This window comes from Oryx dammah, unplaced genomic scaffold (assembly GCF_014754425.2).
Source record: "Oryx dammah isolate SB20612 unplaced genomic scaffold, SCBI_Odam_1.1 HiC_scaffold_1, whole genome shotgun sequence".
Classification (NCBI taxonomy): domain Eukaryota; kingdom Metazoa; phylum Chordata; class Mammalia; order Artiodactyla; family Bovidae; genus Oryx; species Oryx dammah.
This window is the reverse complement of record NW_024070185.1, coordinates 9,418,921-9,442,824: the sequence shown is the minus strand read 5'-3', so window position 1 is coordinate 9,442,824 and position 23,904 is coordinate 9,418,921. Positions and strand designations below refer to the sequence as shown.

The 23,904-nt window shown below is 42.1% G+C and overlaps 1 protein-coding gene across 2 annotated transcripts in view; it reads right to left on the bottom strand.

Moving 5' to 3' along the window:
* The window catches only part of KIF13B (kinesin family member 13B), a 211,078-nt gene that overhangs the window by 14,488 nt on the left and 172,686 nt on the right, over positions 1-23,904 (bottom strand). Inside the window, exons 36-38 of one of the 2 annotated variants that reach the window (XM_040235394.1) lie at positions 22,287-22,395; positions 15,588-15,721; positions 2,821-3,691 (exon numbers count right to left, since the gene is read on the bottom strand). In XM_040235394.1, the coding sequence (XP_040091328.1) occupies positions 3,560-3,691; positions 15,588-15,721; positions 22,287-22,395 (375 nt within the window). In that variant the 3' untranslated portion in view covers positions 2,821-3,559. Of the gene's footprint in view, positions 1-2,820; positions 3,692-15,587; positions 15,722-22,286; positions 22,396-23,904 lie in introns of those variants that run through there. The other variant, XM_040235363.1, reaches the window with a different exon arrangement.

Below are 23,904 nucleotides of genomic sequence, written 5' to 3'. Positions count from 1 at the left end.
CTGAGTGTAAACTCAGGTACTCCAGCCACACCTACTTCTCCGCTTCACACACTAGGCACTTCATGGTGGCCCCCTCCTAGGAATGGCTGCCAGATAGCCGCTCTGGATGACAGAACATCACGGTAGAGTGTTCTCCAGCAGAGGACATGCTCAAGAGGTTGGGGGCACAGACACATGGACCACAGGATTGGCCGCAGACTAGTTTTCATGGAAGCTGGGTGACAAATGCATAGGGATCCACCACAGTATTTACTCTGCTTTTGTGTATTTCAAATTTTCCTGACAAACTCAACTGGGGCTCTGCTTTAGTGGGGCTCTCCTTCATCTCAACAAGGACTCAGGGACTTCCCTAGTGGTCCAGTGGTTAAGAATCCACCTGCTAATGCAGGGGACATGCGTTCAATCCCTGGCCCAGGAAGATTCCACGTGCCTCGGAGCAACTGAGCTGGTGTACCACACTGCCGAGCCTGTGCTCTGCGACAAGAGAAGACGCGCCAGTGAGAAGCCCGGGCTCCACAGCCAGAGAGCAGCTCCCAGTCACCGGAACGAGAGGAAGCCCGAATGTAGCACTGAAGATCCAGCACAGCCTCCCTCCTCAAAAATAAGTAAATAACTCTAAAATATTTTAAATACTTAAAACAAAAGAAGGACTCAGGTCTCAGGTGCACAAAGTGTTCCAACAGTGCTGTGGGAATACAAAGACCAGAAGGATATGGGATCCCTCTTAACAAGGCAGCAATCCAGTCTCGGGGAAGGATGCGTATGCAAAAAAATGAGAACATCAAGGAAGACGACAGGCATCGGAATGAAAGTTTCCAAGCAGAGAAGCTGTGGAGGAGGAACGGGTTATCCAGGGACCAGACAGTGAACACCTCCATGGGGGTGACTTCACCTGGAGACACACCTTGAAGACACAACGGCTCCTTGGGGAGGCCAGGCGACCCATGAAGAGTGCCGTGACAAAGGCAGGCTGCCCTTTCTGTCTGAAGGTTCCCTCCTCTCACTTCCCTGCCAGGGAAAAGCTTCTCAACCTTCCAGGAGGTCTTCAAGAGAGGGAAGGATCTGGAGTGACCAGAGCTGGGCAGAGGGAAGGGAGGTCAGGGCGTGCGGAGAAGGCCCTGCAAGCTTAGGGTGGATTTTCACAGGCAACGAAGAGCTAGCAAAGGAACTGAATGAGCGGTGCTAAGAACTAGGCTTACAAAAGATCATCCCTAAAGAAGGAGACAAAATTTGGAGAAATCAATTAAGCAGCTGCGTCAACGGTTCGGCAGAGCACCAGAAATGTAAGAGCCTGAACTTGCATGATAAGAGGAAAAGGAGACAGAAAGAGGGACTCGGAGATGTGAAGGCGGCCAGCAAACAAACACCTGGAGACAACCAGGGGCGAGAGTAAGAGGCGGCACCGGGCAGAGCGGGAGACAGGGCAAGCAGGGCGCTGGCTGCAGCCGGAGCAGCACGTTGGGGCCACGCACCCACGCGCGTGCCCAAGTGGGAGGGCGCACCAGCTTTCTGTATCAGGCAACAGCCTCCGGTGAATTCAGCAACCTTACTACGGGCACCAAAAATACCTACAAAGTGTGCTGAACTCTTCAGCGTGTGATCTGTCCTTCACACAGAAGGGCTCCCATTTCCAAATGGTATTGTTTGCATTTTAATGCTCCTCTGCATACCCCCATGCAGGCGGCGGCCTATTTTGAGAGCTCAAAACATTTCAGATCATAAGTTCATTAATCCTTACGACACATCTGGTAACTATTAATAAAAATGACTGCAAAGTATTTTGCAGCTATAAATATTAAGAAGTCCCATGAGGAGTGTGAATATAAGTATAATTATCTACATTTCACACTTCAGAAAGCGAGGCTCAGAGGCATTCACCTAACGGCTAAAGGCTGGATGGCTACACCAGGGCGCTTTCCTGAGTGTGGCTCAGGTCTAGTGGACCAGCACATGAGAGGCACAGGGTGGCGTGGAAGTGTTGTGGGGACAAGGTGACAGTCACTTCTCAGACCCTATCTCGTCATTTTTAAACTCTGACTTTCATATGCCACCTGAATGAAACCAGAGCTCAGGATGTCCTAACTAGGCATAAGAGCTAATTTGCCTGGAATGAAGTCTTAACTCCTTGACATGATATGAAAGCATGTCACCTCTCATGAGGCTGAGCATGCTTCTTATCCAGAGACTTCCCCACGCTGCCCCTTCCCGGAGGGAATCATCGCCCACCTGGTGAAGACCTAGCCATTGTTAAGTCTTAGCTGGAGCATGATCTACTCCTTCCTGAAAGTGCAGATAAAATGCACCCTCCCCCCTGCACCTTCACCTATAACCTCAACACACCACCTATAACCTTTTTATATATATAACCTAATTATCTGTCAATCCGTCTTGACGGGGATCATTCTCAACTGCAAGCTCCCTGCAGGGTAAGGATTATGTCTCATTCATGTCATCCATAAAAGAACTTAATGTCTGCTGACTGAACAAGTCAGTAAGTGAATGAATGACTTAAGTGATATAAAGGCTGAATTGTACACTTAGGATTTGGAAAAATCCTATCAAATTCCAAATTTTGAGCACAGGAGTAGGTAGAGGGGAGAAAAGATGTCTGTTGAAGCAACTTAATTAACACTTTGTTCAAAAACACTGAATTTTCTGATACCTTTTTTTTCTTGTCTGAAAACAAACCTTTCCTAATAATCACCCCTTACCATAAATTTGATAAATTCTTTAAAAGTCATGTTCTAATGGTTCCTAAATAAATATGATCCTCTAAATCTTTTTTTTTAACTCTAACCAATCACTTTAATCCAAGCCTAGGAAAATACAACAAGAGATGTAAGATTTATTCTTGCCATAAATACTCAATAGCCAACCTTTGATTTTCAGGCTGATAAAGTAAGAAAAACATAAAGAACACTACCAAGCTGAACACCTCCTCATCTTTGAATATGTTTTGGTAAAAGTAACAAACATTAGACAAAATCAGACATGTACAATTACCTAAAGATCAAGAATCAGCAATAGCTTAATCAATATAAACAGATTTTGAAAGATTATGTTAATCAGAGAGGAAGGGTGCTAAGCCTGCAGTGACAGGGAGAGCTGGCAGTGCCCCCAGCAACTGTGCAGGGACCGGCAGCTCCAGCCACTGTGGGGGTGGGGGAGGCACCTCTCAGGACCACCCCGGCTCACACAGCCAGTACCCCCACCCCCTCTGCCAGGGGTCCACGATCAACCTCATGATCTGCACTCTGCCTTTCCAGGAGGATCCAGCTGAGACCGTGCTGGCCGCGGACAACACCAGCCCTTGTCTCCACCCAGCAGTCAGAGTTCTCAGTTTAAGTGAGTAACTCTCGATCTAATCACTCCCTCAGTTCTTTGCGTAAACCTGATCGCCTCTGGGTTGCACCTCTGGAAGTGGCAATCCAGTCCACAGGAGTTCTCTGAGCAATGTCAGCCAGGGAGGATGGTGGGTGGCCACCAGCTGGTCCTTGCCAGAGACACTGTTATCCTACTTGCCACATGCTCCTTCCGGCCAGCGGCAAGCGTCCACGTGTCAGCATGGGATGGTGACTTCCCTTCTCTGACCAATATTACAATCCCTCATGAGGTTTGTACATTCACTTGAGTAGATTCCTCCTTCTATCTGCTTCCAAATCCACCTTCCAACTGCAGTGAGAGGAGCCTCCTGAGACACAAATTTGACCATGTCACTTTCCTGCTTTAAGTTGTCAATGCCCAGAAATAATTGTTTTTAGAAAGAAATGGGCCAAAAAACCCGAAGATAGATTCTATCCAGTGTTTTTCCACAGCATGACTAGCTCCTCCTTCAAATACTCTATAGATTGATTCTATAAATATTATCACTTGCTGTTTTTAATCAAATCCAGTGAAATCTCTTCAGATCACAATCGTGCATTAAATTCTGTTTCTTGACTGTGTCTCAGTTCTGCTCCTCACTAGGCACTGTAACCTTAGACAAGGCGTTACATACCTGAGACTCATCCTCATCTCTAAGTCAGCGCCTAACATTACCCTTTAAGTCTGTGCGTCCAGCATGGCAGCCAACATCCAGGTGGCTTCTGAGCACTTGAAATGCGGCTGGTGTGACTGAGGAAGTGGATTTTTTATTTTACTTAATTTTAATTAATAACATATAAATTTAAAAATTAAAGTGCCTTTTAGTATGTTTTTATAATGTCTTGGGCATGCGGATTTATTTTCAATTCTATGAACTCTGAATGCAGATCAAGTATTTCCAAGGAAAATTTACTATCTGAATCGAGATGTGCTAGAAATGTAAACTACACACCTGATTTTGAAGACTCTACAGAAAGAAAAAAAAGAGGAGGATATCTCAGATTGTTTTTTATACTGATAACAGGTTGAAATGATGGTACTATGAATATACTGGGTTACGTAAATTATTTAATTCAACCTGTTTCTTTTTACTTTTTTCTAGTGTGACTACTAGACATTTTCAATTGCACGCATGGCTCAGATCATATTTTCATCAGACAGCACTGCTGCTGAGCTGATGTATATACAACCCCTGGCACCGTACGCACCCAGTACATGTCTAAAGCACCCTGGCATTTCATGCACTGTCTTCCAAGGTACTTCTCTAGATCGAAGTAAAACAAGTACCAGGTGCCTGTGCTGAGTCGCTCAGTCGCGTTGGACTCTGTGACCCCCACGGACTGTTGCCTGCCAGCCTCCAGGTAGCCCTCTATATTCTAAAGGTTGTGTCAGGAGTTGAGGATACAATATGTGCAAAATCAAACATGCACACAGTCCTCCTCTTCAGAAACAGGCACTCAGGGTCTAATACCTGATATTCCTATTTAATTTCAATTACATAAAACAACTAAAAGGGCTGCCCTGATGGCCTAGGGGTTAAGAACCCGCCTGACAATGCAGGGGACACGGGTGTGATCCCTGGCCCAGGGAGAGCCACATGCTGCGGGACAACTAAGCCCGTGCGTCACGACTGCTGAGCCCACGTGCGGCCACTACCAAAGCCCGCATGCCCTCGCGCCTGTGCTCCAAACAAGAGGAGCCAGCACCGTGAGAAGGCTTCACACCGCAGCTAGAGAGTGGCCCCGGCTCGCCACCACTAGGGAAAGCCCACAGCAACAAAGACCCAGCACAGGCAAAAATAAATGAATCTTAAAAAAAAAAAAACCCAAACAAAAAAGCACACTTCTGTCAACAAGTAAATTATTTATCAGTTGATAAAAGTGAATGAGCCTGTCCTAACAGACTTCATGGTTGGATGGCATCACTGAGCCAATGGACATGAGTTTGAGCAAACTCCGGGAGACGCTAAACAGCAGGAAGCCTGGCGTGCTGCAGTCCATGGGGCCACAAAGCGTTGGGCAGGACTTAGCGACTGAACAACAATGTGTGTGTTAGCTCAACATACTTGACATCCTACATATGGAAAATTTTAAACACTGACATTTCTGAAGTTGTCAGGAAAGAGACAGTTTCTTACATATTAGGGTTTAGCTAGTTTACTTTTTAAATTTCTATGTGATAATTGGTAAAACTTGAGTATTTATGTGGAAAAAGATTTCTCTTCTTAAAAAATAAGGTGTAATAAGTCACTCTATCCACTCAGGTTTTCAAGTATCCATGAAGAATGAAGGATAATTTATGAAACATAGTGAAGGGAAAGCCGCTCAGTCGTGTCCAACTCTTTGCGACCCCGTGGACTATACAGTCCATGGAATTCTCGGAGCCAGAATACTGGAGTGGGTAGCCTTTCCCTTCTCCAGGGGGTCTTCCCAATCTAGGGACTGAACCCAGGTCTCCCGCATTGCAGGTGGATTCTTTACCAGCTGAGTCAACAGAATGGCTGTTAATCTAAAAACTTAAAAACAGAGTCTAAATCTAGACTGTCCCCAGCTCGGTATGTCCTACAAGCTAAGAATGGTTATTACACTTTGAAATTATGAAAATATCAATAAAAGAATACTTTGTGACATGTAAAAATTATATGAAATTCAAATTTCAGGGTTATAAATAAAGTTTTATTGGAACAAAACCAGACCCATTGTTTAGCCTTATCTGTAGCCAGTTCTGCCAGTTCTGCCAGCAAAGCCTAAAATGAGCCTAAAATAAAACTATCTGGCTCTTAACCAAAAAAGCCTGCCAACCCTGGGTCTACAGACTCATACAAAAGTACACAAGGCCTATTTCTGAAAAATAAGTGGAAGATGAGGCCTCTTCAAATCAACTCCTATCCTGCCTCAGAAACTATCTTCTTTTCATTATTCTACAGATTAGCTACTAACCCTGACTCTGAAGGCAACTTAGTGTCTAAGTATGTCAATATCCATACATTTCTGGGGCAAAGACAGATGGTAAGATGTTATGATCTTGGAAAACAAAACAGAGATAAGAGTCTCATTTCGTAAAGCAGTAAGAATTGCCTAAGAATTCATCCACAAAGAAACTGAACAGAAATAATTTTCCTTGAATTTTTTTAAAAGTCTGTATTCCAAAAGGTCTGTACAAACTTCCCTTTATTAACACAAGAACAAGCAATATAGCATAACATATCCAAATATAAACTACAGGGGGAAAGAACCTTTAAAAAACCACCTGAATACTTAAGTTAAAACTCAAGGCTAGAAAACAAGGTCTAGATCCTTTTTCTTATTTTTAGTTAGTTACAATGATGAACCCTTGGTACTAACCTGGTTGTCCAGTGGTTAAGACTCCAGGCTCCCAATGCAGGGTGCCTGGGTTCAATCCCTGGTCAGGGAACTAGATCCACATGCCACAACTTAAGCCTGGAGCAGTCAAATAATTTTTTTTTTTTAAACAGCAGCTTCCTTCAAGACAAATTCCTACACCTCAACCAACTGAAATAGAACTTAAGAAAAAAAGATGATAAACCCTAAAGACACCACACCAAGCATTTATACAGCCTGTTTCATCAGAGGAGCCTGAGTAATGAAGAGTCTAAAACAGCATCTAGTGCACAAGGCAAGAACCAGTAGCTGTGTTTGTTTCTCCCCATTTTGCACACGGAGCAATCACTCACATGAAAGCTGAAAGAACTACCTAAGCATCTCTCCAGCTGGGTCAGAGATGTGTAGGGCACTGCTTTCTCTACTCAAGGCTCTGTCCACCTACCACACTGGAAGCTGTATTGAAACTGGAGACAGAAATCCTTGTGGTCAGCAGGGTAGGCCTAAGCAAAGCCCAGGACACTGGAGAGGAGCTAACAGTAGAGCAAGGATAGGCCAGAAATGTGCCTGTGTTTCTGATGGTGGAAATTAAATGTGAGCATTAACTCAGATGGTAAAGAATCTGCCTGCAACGCGGGAGACCTGGGTTCACTCCCTGGGTCAGGAAGATCCCCTGAAAAAGGGAATGGTAGCCCACTCCAGTATTCCTGCCTAGAGAATTCCATGGACAGAGGAGCCTGGTGGGCTACAGTCCATGGAGCAGCAAAGAGCTGACACGAATGAGCGACTGATACTTACACTTTTTCTTTCATTAACTCCTTAATTCCCCAAATGAACCAAAGATGCCATTTGGAATTCAGAAGTTGGAAGTACATAAATAGCTTCATCTGAACACCAACTTCTAGACACATGAAAAAAGCTATTATGCCAAATTAATTCAATCTAACTAATTAGAGAGCAGGAAGTTCTTTCAATTATTTTATGTGCTGTCTGAGAAACACACTTGAATCTGAGTGCAGATTTCATTAATTGCAGTTCATTATTTTCCAGATTCGTTACTAAGCTTGCATCAGAAGGTCAGAGACAGCAATTTTGTCAGCTGCCACCTCTTTCGGTGCTTGTACCCTTTGCATTTCTGGAACTCAGACAGAAATTGATTACAAACAAAAAACAAATCTCCATAAAAATGAGAAACATAAGTTTGATAAATATGTTCAAGCCAGATGATTTTGTAAAATATGAGAAACTTTGTCTTTAAAAACTTCCTTAAAATCGTTTTCTGTCTTTATAAACTTATTTATTCCTCAGGATGAATTGTTAACTTCGATCTTACAAGAAAAGATCCACGCATCTTCTCAAATACTGAAATATGCCCCCCAAATAATAGAATCTTGATCTGAGAACCTGCTGATTCCAAGGAACAAGCTAATAAACACTAATCTTTTCATTAGCGATTTTGTGTTTGTATCCTTGCATGAGGGACGGAACTGAACATTCTTGTTTGAAAATGTCAAGGATGCTCTGATTAAAAGCACTCTTTTGTTAATAATCATTCCTTCATTCCTTCTGCTTCTCTTCCATCTAATCTAACAAAGAAAAGAGGAAAATGACTGGTAGAAACAGGACCTATTTCATTCCTCCGTTCTTACCGGGAATATTTTCACATTTTCAAAATCTTATTTTTTAAAAAATAGAAGTGACAGAAATCCATGGAGACGTTGAGAGACGACGCTGCTGTCTATAAATCGCTGTACTTGTTCACGGTTATTGCCTTCTCTTCGTTAGTATCACTTTGTCGCTCTGCGCCTTTCATTCTGCTGTTTTCCTGGAACCATCCTTCTACAATTCTTCCCCGCCTTCTGTGTTGCGATCCCTTGAATGCTTATACAGTCAGCTCTCTTAGTCATTGTTCGGTCAAGCTATAAATAACTCCTTTAATCCTTCCTCATAAATCATTTCTGAAGTTATTCTCTGAGATAATTCCAGTTGGTCAATGGACGTCCAGTAGTAAGGTACCCAGAACTATGTGCAGTGATCTAAGTATCCTCTGATGAGGCCAGAGAGAATCCAGGCGTGTGTTTAGGTGGGCTGCTGTGTCTCTGCTAGTGTGACTCTTCCAGAGAAGGAGGTTAAGTCTCCAAACTCACTTGGGACAGAAACAGAAAAAGCAAGAAGCTTTAAGATCTTTCATCACAGTTAGGTGGGAAACAGAGAGAGAGAGATGGCTTAAATAATGAAAAGATAAATGAGTGTGCTTACCTTACTCTATATGGCCTGCTGGCTTACTCTGTGCTGTCTCTGCGGTTCCACTGTTTAGTGGATTTTAGGGGATTTCTGTTTAGTTTTAAATTGTATTTCTTTATTGTTTTGGCTGTGCTGGATCTCCACTGCTGCATGCGGGCTTTTCTCCAGTTGCAGTGACCGGGGTTGCTCTCTACTTGCAGGGCACGGGCTCCTCATTGCTTCTCTTGTTGGGAAGCATGAGCATGAGGGCATGAAGGCGTTCAGGCTTTGACAGTTGCAGCAGCCAGGTTCCAGAGCACAGTCGCTCCTCAGTATGTGGGATCTTCCCAACCCAGGGAATGAACCCATGTCTTCTTCATTAGGAGGCAGATTCTTCACCACTGAAGCCACCAGGGAAGCTCCTCCTGTTTAGTTTTTTGTACCATCTCACATTACAAATCTTAAGCAGTGTTACTCTCTGTTGTCTCTAAGTTTTATGCAATGTTCGTATCAATATTTATCCCTTCCTGTATTGGGAGAATCGATCCAGCTTTCTCTTAGGCATATGCACTGATTTCTATTTTTCTGGGCTCTATCTTACACATTATTCTAAAATCTATGTTAAGTTTTTTTAGTGTGGTATTAATTATTTAATGACTATTTATATTGGCCATTGAAATTAATGTACTAACAAGTCACTAGCAGCAAATAAAAACCAGAATCAAAATAGAGAGCAAACTTGGAGGTATATGTGTATTTCCTTGATATACTAGACACCTCACACTGGGGTACAGCAAAGCCAGGCAGCGGGCAGGGTGGTGGCGAATGTTCATCAGCATAAATTTTATCTTAGTCTTACTAGATTAGTGATACAGAGGAAGGCATGGCTTCCATAATGCATCTGTTTCCATAATGCACCTAACAAAACCTCCTATAATCTCCTTGGTAGACGAGGGGAAAACGGGAGTAGGAGCCGGCAGTTACTGAACAGGCAGAGCTGAAACACGTCCACTGGCCACTCTGTGGCTTGGGGAGTGAGCTCCAGTCACATATGACAGAGCTCCCTCTCACGCTTAATGTTCCATATTTTGTTTGTGACTCAGATGCAGACTATGCCCTTCAAAAGCTTGCAGATGCTAATAAGAACAAATGTTATCTTTAAAATAATGATTCAAAGAATATCTTGCTAACCTAGGAATGCTGAAACAAAATCGAGCTGAAAAATTTTAGGAATGAACCTGAAGATTCTTATTTAAGTATTTTTATGCTTCAGTGAAGGGGCTTCTCTGGTGGCTCAGTGGTAAGGAACCCACCTGCCAAGCAGGAGACTTGGGTTCAACCCCTGGGTTGGGAAGATCCCCTGGATAATAAAATAGCAACCCATTGCAGTATTCTTGCCTGGGAGACAGAGCAGCCTGGTGGGCTACAGTCTGTCAGGGTCACAAAAGAGTCGGACGTGATTTAGCGACTAAACCACAGGTGAAGTGAAGTCGCTCTGTCACGTTCAGCTCTTTGCGACCCTGTGGACTGTAGCCCACCGGGCTCCTCCATCCAGGGATTTTCCAAGCAAGAGTACTGGACTGGATCGCCATTTCCTTCTCCAGGGGATCTTCCCATCCCAGGGATCGAACCCAGGTCTCCCGCATTGTAGGCAGACGCTTTGCCGTCTGAGCCACCACTAGGGAAATCAACATGATAATAAAAAGAGAAGAGCACTGGCCAGAGTGTAAGCAAATAAATAAGCAAATGAGAAAAGGGCGAACATTACCTGACGAGAAGCACAATGAACTAAAACTTGCCTTAAAAAAAACCAAAAGTGCTAGCATGTGCCGCTTTGGTAGAAGTACATTAGTCGGAATAAAGATAATAGGTGCACTATTTTCAAGCAAAGGGATTATAGTATCACTTCTGGGCTCCCCACTTTAGCAAGACCCTGGCAAGACCACTGAAGAATGATTATAAGAGACACAGTTGACATCTTTAGCTGTTAGGACTGGAGAAAGCCGAGGAGAGTAAAGAATCTTTAACTTCTGGGCGACAGCAGAAAAAAGCGGAGGCAAAGACTGGGTGGCAACAAGCCAACTTTTTTCCTGAAGGACTCAGAGGGTCCACAGGGAGAGAAAAAAGTTCAACTTTTGGGTGTCAAGTCTGATTTCCAAGTGAATAGGCTGCCATTATAGTGATGATTACTGTGAAAAACTAGGAAACACTGAAAAAAAAGTCTAGTCGGTACAGCAATGTAGTGGGTGTTATTTTGAGATTCCATTGTTGCAAAAGTGCCCCATTTCCAAGGATGAAACATCATTTAGGTGGCATATTTAAAGTGGCCCTAGTAAGGGAAACCTCTATATTGATATTTTCTCTGTATTTCTCTAGATTGACACTGTCTCCATACTGATAGTGAAAATTATAATTTACTTCTTTAAAAGCTTTAGCAAAGATAGCAAAAATGAGAAGAATAGAAGCATCTCTGATCAACTAAGAATAGTTAAACAACTTTAAGAATAGTTCTTCAGTGGAACTTGCATCAGTCTAAGAAAGAAACTTCCTAAATAAGCCTTGATATCTCAAATCCCCACTTGGGTGCAATTCTCTCACCTCTGAACATTAACCACAGTCCTTTACACTGGGTATGTTCCAACTATCTAACACTAACATCTGTACATATATCAGTGGTCAACCAACATACACTTTCCATCAAATCTGTCCCTGCCTTCAAAGATTACACTGTAGAGGAAATAACCAGTAAACATATAAATGTCACTCCCAACAAAAAATTAAACAAGGGAATACACTGTATTATGTACGGCAGAGGCTGCTGTTTTAGTTTGGTTGGTCCAATGCACTCTAAATTCAAGCATATTTGTTTACGTGGCCTTTCTTGACCCTTACAGTAGCAGACCAGTCTACTAGAGACTTACTAACCACACAAAGACTTTGGGGAAGAGCATTCCAAGTAGAAGGAAATGCAACTAAGAAAACTTGAGACCGAAAGGAGCTTCATGTGTTCATGAGATCAACAAACAACAAAAAGGCCAATCAATATGGCCTAGCATGGTGCACAATGGCACCCCACTCCAGTACCCTTGCCTGGAAAATCCCATGGGCGGAGGAACCTGGTAGGCTGCAGTCCATGGGGTCACTAAGAGTCGGACAAGACTGAGCGACTTCACTTTCACTTTTCACTTTCAGGCGTTGGAGAAGGAAATGGCAACCCACTCCAGTGTTCTTGCCTAGAGAATCCCAGGGACCAGGGAGCCTGGTGGGCTGCCGTCTATGGGGTCGCACAGAGTCGGACACAACTGAAGTGACTGAGCAGCAGCACGGTGCACAAAGAAGAAAATAAAGAGAATAAAGATGAAAGGTCAGGGGGCTAGATCACATAGGACACTGTAAACCACAGTAAGGAATTTAGATTTTATTCAGCTTCAGTGAGAAGCAATGGAAGGTTTCAATCCATGAACTAATATAAGGCCTTGGGAGCTCACTCTGGCTTCTCTGTGAATAACAGACTTAGTGAGGCAAAAAGCATCAGTTGATCAGCTGGTAGCCTGCTGCACAATCAGGGCCAGAGACAATGGCTTGGATGAGTGATGAGAAATGGGAGTCATCACACTGAAAGTGGTACCTATAAAATTTTACTGATGGTCTATTTGTGAGGTGAAGCAACGAGGTGGACATCTGTGCTATACGCTGAGATGGGCATATATTAATATTTCAGAAGTATTCTGTATGCTGGAAGTAAACAGACTTGTGAGCTGAAACCGACAGCAGTGATATGAACTTGTAAAATGTGAATGCCTAATTGATTTGTAAGTGGAAAAGCTGAACGGGCAGTTAGCTCCACGAGGCCAGAGCTCAGGGGTGAAGCCTGGGCTGGAGACAAAAACGTGAGCATTGTCAGTGCATAAACAGTATAAGCCACAGAGCTGGATGAGGTCACCCAGCAGGGTGCTGTGGAACCCCTGAATGTCAGCAGCTTGACGGAACAAAGGGGCCCAGAACAGGCAGAAACAGAAAGACAGAGCAGTCAACAAGGGAAGCCAGGCGAAGGGCTCAGTGCTGAAGTCCAGAGAGGAAAACGTTTCCTGCACAACTGTCAAGTCAGAGGAGGACTGAGAAGCGCGACGAGAGAGGTGCGGCTCTGGTGACCTTGAGCAAGGGTCCTTCAAGGGGCTGTGCTTTCATAGACCAGCTGGGAGCAGTTCAGATCCACCACTGGGCACCTTCATGAAGGCTACTTTTGTATTTACGCTTTCATTTATTTATGAAATACGAAGCACTGGGGGCCACTTTCTCCAACACCTTTGCATGTGCGTGCTAAGTTGCTTCAGTCGTGTCCGACTCTCCACGACCCCATGGACTGTACCCCGCCAGGCTCCTCTGTCCATGGGATTCTCCAGGCAAGAATAATGGACTGGGTTGCCAAGCCCTCCTCTAGGGGATCTTCCTGACCCAGGGCTCGAACCCGGGTCTCTTACATCTCCTGCACTGGCAGGGGGGTTACCACTAACACCATCTGGGAAGGCCTTTGCACATATATGCTCCAATAAAATAAACTGAATGAATATTCCTTAAGGTATCTTCAAAGTATTTCAAGGTTACCTCTCTTAACCTGGACATTGCACAATGCAGTTTCCACCAACCACTAGACTGCTTTCTAAACCACTGCTCTTCCGCTCATATCCGGAAGAACCAATTGCTCACTGGCAGGAGAGGAAAGGTTACTTCTTATCGAAACAGGTGCTCTGACTTATATCAAAACCTTGAAGCAACTTTAGAAGAATAATTGTAACTCCAGTCATCTGAGTCACTGACTTCTAATTCGATTCCAATTTCCTTTAGCTTACGTAACTTTGTCTTCACCAAACAGCAATTGAAAAACAGTGGATATCAAACTTTAATGTGAATGAAAACCACCTTACCTGGTGTGTGCGTGCACAGTCGTGTCTCTCTGTGACCCTACGGACTGGACTGTAGCCCGCCAGGCTCCTCTGTCCATGGGATTTTCCAGGCAAGAATCCTGGAGAGGGCTGCCATTTCCTACACCAAGGCATCTTCCCAACACAGGGATCGAACCCACATCTTCTGCATTAGCAGATGGATTCTTTACCACTAGTGCCACCTGGGAAGCCCCAAAAATCACCTTGTGGACAGAGGATGAGATGGTTGGATGGCATCACCGACTCAATGGACATGGGTCTGTGCAGACTCCGGGAGGTGGACTGGCGTGCTGCGGTTCATAGGGTCGCAAAGAGTTGGACACGACTGAGCGACTGAACTGAACTGACTTATGTTGTTTAGTTGCTAAGTTGTCTCCATCTCTCTGTGACCCCATGGACTGTAGCCCGCCAGGCTCCTCTGTCCATGGGATTTTCTAGGCAAGAATACCGGAGTGGGTTGCCATTTCCTTCTCCACTGTGTACTTATAAATGCAGATTATCAGTCGCCCCAAGGTGAGGAATGGGTTCTAAGATCAGGCCATATTTTTAAGTTACCTTTTAAAAAAGCTACCATGGAAATTCTGGCATAATCAGTCCATGAATCATACTTTGTGAAACAACAACACTGCAGTTTAGAACAGAATAAGTTGTGCAGTAACAAGCCCTGGAAAAATCCTTTTTGCCTACCCTAACCCCCACCAAGTATCAGGTTGGCTATTTCTTTTAGCTCTCACCACCTCAGATTCATCCTGATAATAGTCAAGCACCCTTTATGTGCCCAGTTAAATTTAAACATTTCCAAAATCTCAAAGTTTAATTTTTTCATCCAATATGAATCTAGGCTGATATAATATACTCATAGACTGCTAGCTTGAAAAAAATACCTGCACAGCACCCTTACAAAACTATTACCTTGAATATACACTCATGAACTTAGAACATTCTTTTAAAGAGTTAAGGTCTCAGGCAAGGACTCGCCTGCACTTCTGCGACTTGAACGTTTCAGTGAATGTGGAGAAGCTGATGTCAAAAGACCTATTTCAACAACTGAACTTGCACTGTATGTGGTTTTGAATGAGTATAAATAAATCCTCATTTATCATTTTCTGCTGAATTCACACCTAGAGGAGGCTAGAAACTGCATTTCCAACAGGCTTCCCATGCACCATCACATACAAGCAGTTTCCTGATGATCTGGAAAACCCTTTCACATCTGCTCTGAAACTTCTTCTAAGGCTGGGTAGAGAGTTTCGAGAAAAAGGGGCCTAAGACAAGTGATCCCTTTTCATATTTAAGTGAAAGAACAGGTAAACCACAGTAAAGGAAAAAGGTTGAGTGGCAAGGATGGGGATGATGTAAAATTGTTTGAAATTAGAAATGAAATCAAGAATTAAAAATAGAATTACGTTTTCTGTTTGGCAATGTACAAACAACACTAAGTGCACTTCATAAATTTCACCATTGTTGCTCTAAGTGATATTACCATAAATCACATTAGGAGCGTACTTGGTGTTTTTTAAAAGCAGAAAGGATGGAGAGTGTCAATACGCTTAAACAGCTCTGTTCTCTTCGACGAGAGTGGAAGAGAAATTATCAGAGCTTTCACCAGGTCTGAAAGCCCAGCTCTGACACCCCCACGGCTGCTCCCCTCCCCGCTCCAGCTTCAGCGCGGCATGGAGCAAGGCTGGGCCAGCGACCCGCTCTCCGATGCTTTTACCTGATGCGCGAGGGGAGACAGCTGTTTGCCCCTTTTCTCGTCACGGACGGGGAAGAGAGACTTTAGCAGCTTCGGCATCTGCGGCACCAAAGATTTCACCGGGTTCAAGTAGGAAGCCGCGAGGCTACTGAGTCCTGCCGAAAACATTGAAAGGAAAAGAGATAAGGCAAAAATGATTACAGAGATGCTCTCCTTACTGTAAACCGGCCAAGCATTGTTTGTAAGCAAAACAAACAATAAAAAATTTTAAAGGTATACTGGAAAAATTAATACTAGAAAAACATAATAGTATTACACGTATTGTGTGCTCACTCGGTCTTGTCCAACTCTGCGGCTCCATGGACTGCAGCCCGCCAGGCTCCTCTGTCCGTGGGATTTCCCAGGCCAGAATACTGGAGGGGGCTGCCATTTCCTCCTCCAGGGGACCTATGCTGCTGCTGCTGCTAAGTCGCTTCAGTCGTGTCCGACTCTGTGCGACCCCATAGACAGCAGCCCACCAGGCTCCGCCGTCCCTGGGATTCTCCAGGCAAGAACACTGGAGTGGGTTGTCATTTCCTTCTCCAATGCATGAAAGTGAAAAGTGAAAGTGAAGTCGCTCAGTCATTGGACTCTCTGCGACTCAATGGACCGCAGCCTACCATGCTCCTCCGTCCATGAGATTTTCCAGGCAAGCGTACTGGAGTGGGTTGCCACTGCCTTCTCTTACCCTCAGAAACAATGATGTTTCTTTTTCCAATTAAACAGCAGCAGTTGGGATATTTCTAAAATGCTCTAATATCCAGCAATCCTATTAAATCCAAAGTGTCACCCAACCCCAGGCCTTGTCATTAACTGGTCGAGCACTGACTTATGCCCTAGAATGAAGTGGGACTTTTTCCTTTTAGATCATATAGCCAGTGACACACGCGTTAGTTCTGCATCTAGACTTTAACCTCTTTATAAAGTCAAGGACCGTATCTTACTCAACTTTAATTTCTCATGCTATTTACTGAATGAAGATGATGAAACCGACCTTCCAGGAAGACAATGGTGTTTGGGTTGTGTTTACAAGTGAGGGACATGTCCTGAACCAACTCTGCTCTTAATACCAACGGCTAGGGTCAGACACACAGATGACACCTCTGATATTAGGAGACTTCTTTTGCCCTTTAGTGAAACAATTTTCGGGAAAATCTAATCCAAGACATAAGTGATTAAAAAAACTGTACCCTAATTAACACTTTAAAAAGAAGAAGCCAGTCAACTTGAGGCATCTGTATGAGAGGCTGCCTGAAGAGACACACACGACTGCCCCACCTTCACTCCCCAACAGCCTGAGATGACGCAAGTTCATCAGCAACACAGCTGGTACGTGAACCTGTACGGTCGGAAGGTTTCACGTTTTCCTTAATTGAGTATGTTATCTCTAAAAACTATGAAAAGTTACATAAGGTTATTTTGCAATCATGAGTACAGTCACTAAAAATATAAACCAAAGAGACAGCTATCTGCCACGAGAAATATCAAAACTGAGTTCAAAAATATCAAACAATTTATGTGTGTGTGTGCTCAATCATGCCGACTCTTTGTGACCTCGTGGACTGCAGCCTGCCAGGTTCCTCTGTCCATGAGATTTCCCAGGCAAAACACTGGAGTCGGTAGCCATTCCCTTCTCCAGGGGATCTTCTTAACCTGGGGATCGAAACTAGGTCTCCTGCACTGCAGGCAGATTCTTTACCATCTGAGCCACCAGGGAAGCCCCAAGACGTATCAACTAACCACAGTGTGTGAACTTTACTTGAATTTTCATTCAAAATAACTAAGAAATACACATGGGGAACTCTAAACACTGGCTAGATGTTTAATAATATTTTGTGATTATTTTTAATTTTGCTTCTTGAAATGTCACTGTGGGTATTCCTTTAGAAATATATGTACAAACATTTACAGATGAGACAGTGTCTGAGATTTGCTTCCAAGTCATCCTGAGCAGCTGTGGAGATGTAGTGGGAGCACAGATAATTAAGCCTGGTGATAGTCTGATCATCCTGAAATCAGCATGGGGCACTTGAGGGCACCTCATGTCACTCTTTCTACTCTATATACCTGATATTTTCCACAGTAGAAGGATTCTTCAGAGTGAGAGCAAAATAAAAACTTTAAACATACAAAAGAAAGAGTTTGTCACTAAAAAAGGTCACTGCTAAAACCAATAATGACGGATATATAATGACTAAAAAAGAAACTAAACTCAGAAGAATGCAGTGAAGAGGAGCAAGAAACAACGACAAGCAGAACGAAGCAGTAAATACATAAACCAAATAAACATTCATTAGAATTTTTTTAATTGATGGAATTTTAAAACAAAGTAGTAGTCTATGACCAAATAATTTCACCCTGGGTATTTACTGGACAGAAATGTTACTAAAACACTGATACACAAACAAGCTTTAGTCATAGTAATGAAAAAGTGGGAACAAACCAAATGTGGATGAACAGGAGAGCTGGTTAAAACTGTGATAAATTCCACTGTGATAGTGAAGTCTCTCTCAACACTAAAAAAGAATAAACTGCTGATACGTGCAAAGGTATGGATGACTTCAATAGATATGCTGAGCAAAACAAGCCCAGCACAAAACAGTATGTACAATATGATTCCATTTAATGAAACTGAAGAACAGGCAAAACAGTGAGATCCGAACACTGACCGATTGTGCTAAGTAACTGGAGTCACACAATCTTCTATAGCTTGACTGTGGTATAAGTTACATGAGTAAACAAATTTGTCAAAACTCATTAGGTATGACTCATAGTCAAGAAAAATGCAGCCAGAAGCAGACTGTAAAATTGGTCCTGATGCTAGATTGAGCAGATAGGTATTTTAAAAGTGCTTTTTATACATAGGTACAAGGACTGAAAGAGTAATATAGCCTTAATATATAAAAAGGAAAGAAATATCATCAGAGAAGTTAAAACTATTTAAAAAAGAAGCAAATGGAAATTCTAGAAACTAAAAAGAATAATAACTGAAAATTTAAAATTCTTGCTTGTGCTTAAGAAGAGACTATAAATGGCAGTAGAAATTATCCAATCAGAAGAAACAAGAATAAGATAAAAAGATGAAAAATAGAATAGCGTTTCTACGACTCATAGGGCAATATTAAGCAATATAACGTGTGCAGTTAGATTTTCAAATGGAGTAGAAAGAGAAAAGGACAGAGGAAAAAATGTAATGAACTAACAGTTGAATATTTCCCCAAATTGTTGGGGAAATGCCAATGTAGAGACCCAGGGACATTGGTGAAATCCAAGTAAGATAAACACTAAAAATACTACACCTAAGAACATCATTACCCAACTGCTAAGAAGAAAAATAAAGAGAAAAATTGGAAAGCAAACTATGTAAACAAAGACATACTTCATGTAGGGGGAAAGTGACATAAATGATAGCTGAGTTCTCATCAGAAAAGAGGTCAAAAAGATGATGCGGTGTCTCTGAAGTGCTAAAAGAAGACAAGCTATCAACTAAGAATTCTCTATCCAGTGAAAATATCTGTCCAAAAAAAAAAAAGAAATATAGACATTCTCAAAAGGAGAGATCTTCCTTCAAAAGGAAAACTGTACAATAAGAAATAATACAAGATATTCATCAGGCTAAAGAGAAACAGTATCAGATGAATATACAATTCTTCAGGAAGGAGTAGACAGTGACAGAAATAATAAATAGGAAGGAAAATATAAAAGATTATCTACAGTCTCTTAATTTCCTTGAAAGACAAATAGCTGTTTTAAAGCAAAAAAAAAAAAATATTTATATATATAGATATATATAAAACATTGTGAGTTCATAATACCTGTAAAAGCAAAAGATACAACAATAATATGAAATAAGAGGGCTGGAAGAACAGGAAAATGGAACTGTACTGATGCAAGATTCTTATAATTATGCAGTGTGAAATGATAGATTATTAACTCTAAGAAGACTGTGGTAAAGTTAAGGGTACTTACTGGAATTCTTTAACAAAGACATTAATAAACAAATGTTGTTTGTTGTTTTCAGTCACTAAGTCTCTGCATGTCTGACTCTTTGTGATCCCATGGACTGTAGCCTGCCAGGCTCCTCTGTCCATGGGATTTCCCAGGCAAAAATACTGGAGTGGGTTGCCCTTTCCTCCTCCAGGGGATCTTCCCGACCTAGGGACTGAACCCATGTCTCCTGCATTGTCAGGCAGATTCTTTACCACTAAGCCGCCAGAGAAACCCTAATAAATAGCTACAGGCATTAAAAAAGCCAAAGATAAAATACTACAAAATACTTTTCAATTAACACAAAAAAGATTATAGTGGAAATAAATAAAAAGGCCAAATAGAAAAAAATAGCAACATGGCAGACATAATATTTTATGTAAAAGAACTAAACATTCCAATTAAAAACCAGAAATTGTCAGACAAGATTAAAAAAAGAAACTCTATACCTAAATATGCTGTCTATCACTCTTACAGATACACATAGGCTAAAATTTTAAAGACTGAACAAAAGATACACCATGCAAGCAATCTGCAAAAGAAAACTGGTGTGGCGATACTAACATCAAGCAAGACAGATTTCAAAGTCAGAGTATTACCAGAAAGGTAAAGGGACATTTCATAAGAAGAAACATCACTTTATCAGCAAAAAAAACATAACAATCCCAATGTGTGTATACCCAGTAACAGAGATTCTGAATTAATCATGCAGAAACTGATATAATTATAGGAAAAAATAGACAATTTCACAATCATATATAGATATTCAATGCCTTTTCTCAATGATTGATAGAACAAATATGGGGGGGAAAGTCAGTAAAGTTACAGCAGATTTGAACAAGGACATCAACCACCTTGACCTAACTAACATACACAGGACACTGTGCCCCATAATAGAAGAGACCTTTCCAAGTATACACAGAATGTTCACCAAGATAGAATATAGTCTCAAAAAGTTTTAAAAGATTGAAATTTTGAAGAGTCTTCACATTATGGAATTTAAAAGGAAATCAATAATAATAATAATAATAATATACCTTCAAGATATATAAAAATTGAATGAACATGGTACCCAGTAATTCACGGGTGAAAGAATAAATCACAGAGAAATTAGAATATCTGGAATATAATGATAATAAAAGCACATCATGCCCAAATTTGTGAAATGAAGAAATAACAGACATCAACAAAACAGAAAAGAGAATCAAATTTGGCTCTGTGGGAAGATTAAGAAAACTGATAAACCAGTCTCAACTGTACTAAAGAAAAACAGAAAATAAAAATTACCTATTCAGAATAAAAAGAAGGAGCCTAACAGATTCTATAAACATTAAAAGATCAATAAAGTGAAAGTGAAGTCGCTCAGTCGTGTCGGACTCTTTGTGACCCATGGACTATAGCTATAGCCTACAACGCTCCTCTGTCCATGAGATTTTCCAGGCAAGAGTACTGGAGTGGGTTGCCATTTCCTTCTCCAGGGGATCTTCCCAACCCAGGGATCGAACCCGGGTCTCCCGCATTGTAGGCAGATGCTTTACCATCTGAGCCACCAGGGAAGTAAAGAAAACTGTAACATTTATGAAAATTAAGTAATCTGATGAAACAGAAACTTCTCTAAAAAACACAATCTTTGAAAACTTACTTACAAAGAAATAGAAAAAGTTAAACTTTAAAGAAACTGAAGTCATGATCTCAAATCTTCCCACAGTGAAAATTCCAGACCCAGAGAATGTCCCTGGTGAATCTTATCAAACGTTTAAGGAAGTAGTAAGACCAAGTTCACATAAGCTCAGGAACTTCGTCATAAAAGATGATGAAATTTTTTCTCATCATTTTGTGTTCAGTTGCTAAGTCATGTTCACCTCCTTGTGACCGCATGGACTTCAGCACGCCAGCCCTGTCCTTCACTCTCTCCTGGAATTTGCTCAAACTCGTGTCCATCGAGTTGGTGATGCCATCCAACCATTTCATCCTCTGTCACCTCTTTCTCTCCTGCCCTCAATCTTTCTCATCACTTTATGAAATCAATATACTCATGATACCAAAACCCTAAACAAAGACATTGTAATGGAAAAAGTATATATATTCACCGTAGGACACACACACGAAACTCTAACAAAATATTAGCACAGAATCAAACAAATATGAAGGACAACACATCGTTTCTCACAGGAATGCAAGATACAGTCAACATTCAAAACAATGGGACTCAACATATTATGATAAGAAAGGGAGGGGCTTCCCTGGTGGCTCAGTGTAGAGAACCCACGTGTCAATGCAGGAGAGACGTGGGTCTGGTCCCTGAGCCAGGAAGATCCCACACGCCTCGGTGTAACAAAGCTCGTGCGCCACAGCTACTGAGCCTGTGCCCTAGCGCCCAGGAGCCACAACTGCTGACGCTGGTGCAGTCTAGAGCCTGCGCTCCACAGCAAGAGAGGCCCAAGCACAGCAGCTAGAGAGGCGCTCTCGCGCACCGCAACTAGAGAAGAGCCGCGCAGCAACGAAGACCCAGGGCAGCCAAAGACAAGTCAGTCAGCAAAGGTACAGGAAAAACGGGGGAAACTCAAACAGGCATCAACTAGCAGGACTTGTAGAAAATCCTGATTTAAATGATTTTTTTTTTTAATTTTTAAACTATTTCTGAAAGATACTCATATTTCACGAGAGTGATTGAAAAACAAAAGCATAACTGACCTGGATCAGGAGAATGGTTACTTTGGGGAGAACGGAGAGCTGGGGCAGCTGGAGCGATTCCTTTGGAAACTGCAATTTGTGATACGTCCTGTTGACTTTCCCACCGGCCCTATTAAGGACAAAATCGGTCATTCTGACTTATCAATCAATTCTTTAAAAATTTAAAGATATTGAAGAGAAAAATGTTACACATTGCTAAAGCTTTACCCTTGTTGAAGACATGAAAAATCTGATTACCTGAGCATAATACTATTCCTCTTCTTTACAGAATTGATCACGCTAATAATACTTCCCACTTGGATATCCCCTTCAGTTATAATTTATAGTCTCAAAACATAGATATAATAAGATATTTTTTGAAATGCTCCTTCTGCCTGCTCCTTAGGCCCTTTCTGCTCTTGTGCCTCAAGATACACTTTTTTCCCCCAAAGGAATGTTTTTATTTAAATTTTTTAAAATTTCATTTTAAATTAAAATTATTTAAAAATTTTTTTCATTTATTGGCCACATCACATAGCATGTGGGATTTTAGTTCCCCCACCAGGGATCGAACCCACGCCCCCTGAAGTGGAAGTGCAGAGCCTTAACTACTGGACTCACAGCGGAAGTCTCAAGATACCTTCTTTCACTTCAGACTCTAGACTGAAACCCAGGAACCACTCTAACACTGTTCAGGTTTCTTCTCCTCCGCTAACATACCATTCATGAAAGAAACACTCCAGAACAGCCTATTACCAAGCCTCTCATTTTTAACAGATACTAAAAATGAGTTCTAGTTAAGCCCAAACCAAGGAGTCATCAAGCTCCCAATAACACAGGTCTCTGAAATAACAAATCTGATTGTTCTTTCAGCTTGTCTTGCTGTCACTCAGTCGCTCAGTAATGTCTGACTCTTAGCGACCCCATGGACTCCAGGAGGCCAGGCTTCCCTGTCTTTCACCAACTCTCGGAGCTTGCTCAAACTCGTGTCCATCAAGTCAGTGACGCCATCCAACCATCTCGTCCTCTGTCATCCCCTTCTCCTTCTGCCTTCAATCTTTCCCAGCATCAGGGTCTTTTCTAATGCATCAACTCTTCGCATCAGGTAGCCAAAGTATTGGTGCTTCAGCATCAGTCCTTCCAGTGAATATTCAGGACTGATTTCCTTTAGGATTGACTTTAACTTGTCTTATAAACTCCCATGAAAGAGATTTTGTTGCATAGTACAAGAACAATGCCCGTCAGGTGATGGAGTAATTTACTTTTCTAGAACTTGTGGTGAGCCATAAAAATGGTCATCACACCAAAGCACTTTGAACATCAGTCCCACCCAATAAAGAAATAAACCTCCGCCCACGGTACCAGCATAGAAACCAGTAATGGAGAGGAGATGCAAATCTTTTCAAAGCTGTACATCCTCTTTAGGTCCTTTGATAGTCACTCTTCTTTTCCACCCCAGTTAAAAAAAACAGTATTTTCTGTTAGATTAAGCTACTACCCCCCAGATGAGTGACCCTGACAAGCAACTTGCGTCTTTATTAGTAAATTGCCTGCAAAGTAAGCTCTTTGCTGCTCCTGAAGATGGATGGCGGTAGAAAGCCCTCTTAGGTTGCCAACATGTATTGGAAACCTATTTGCT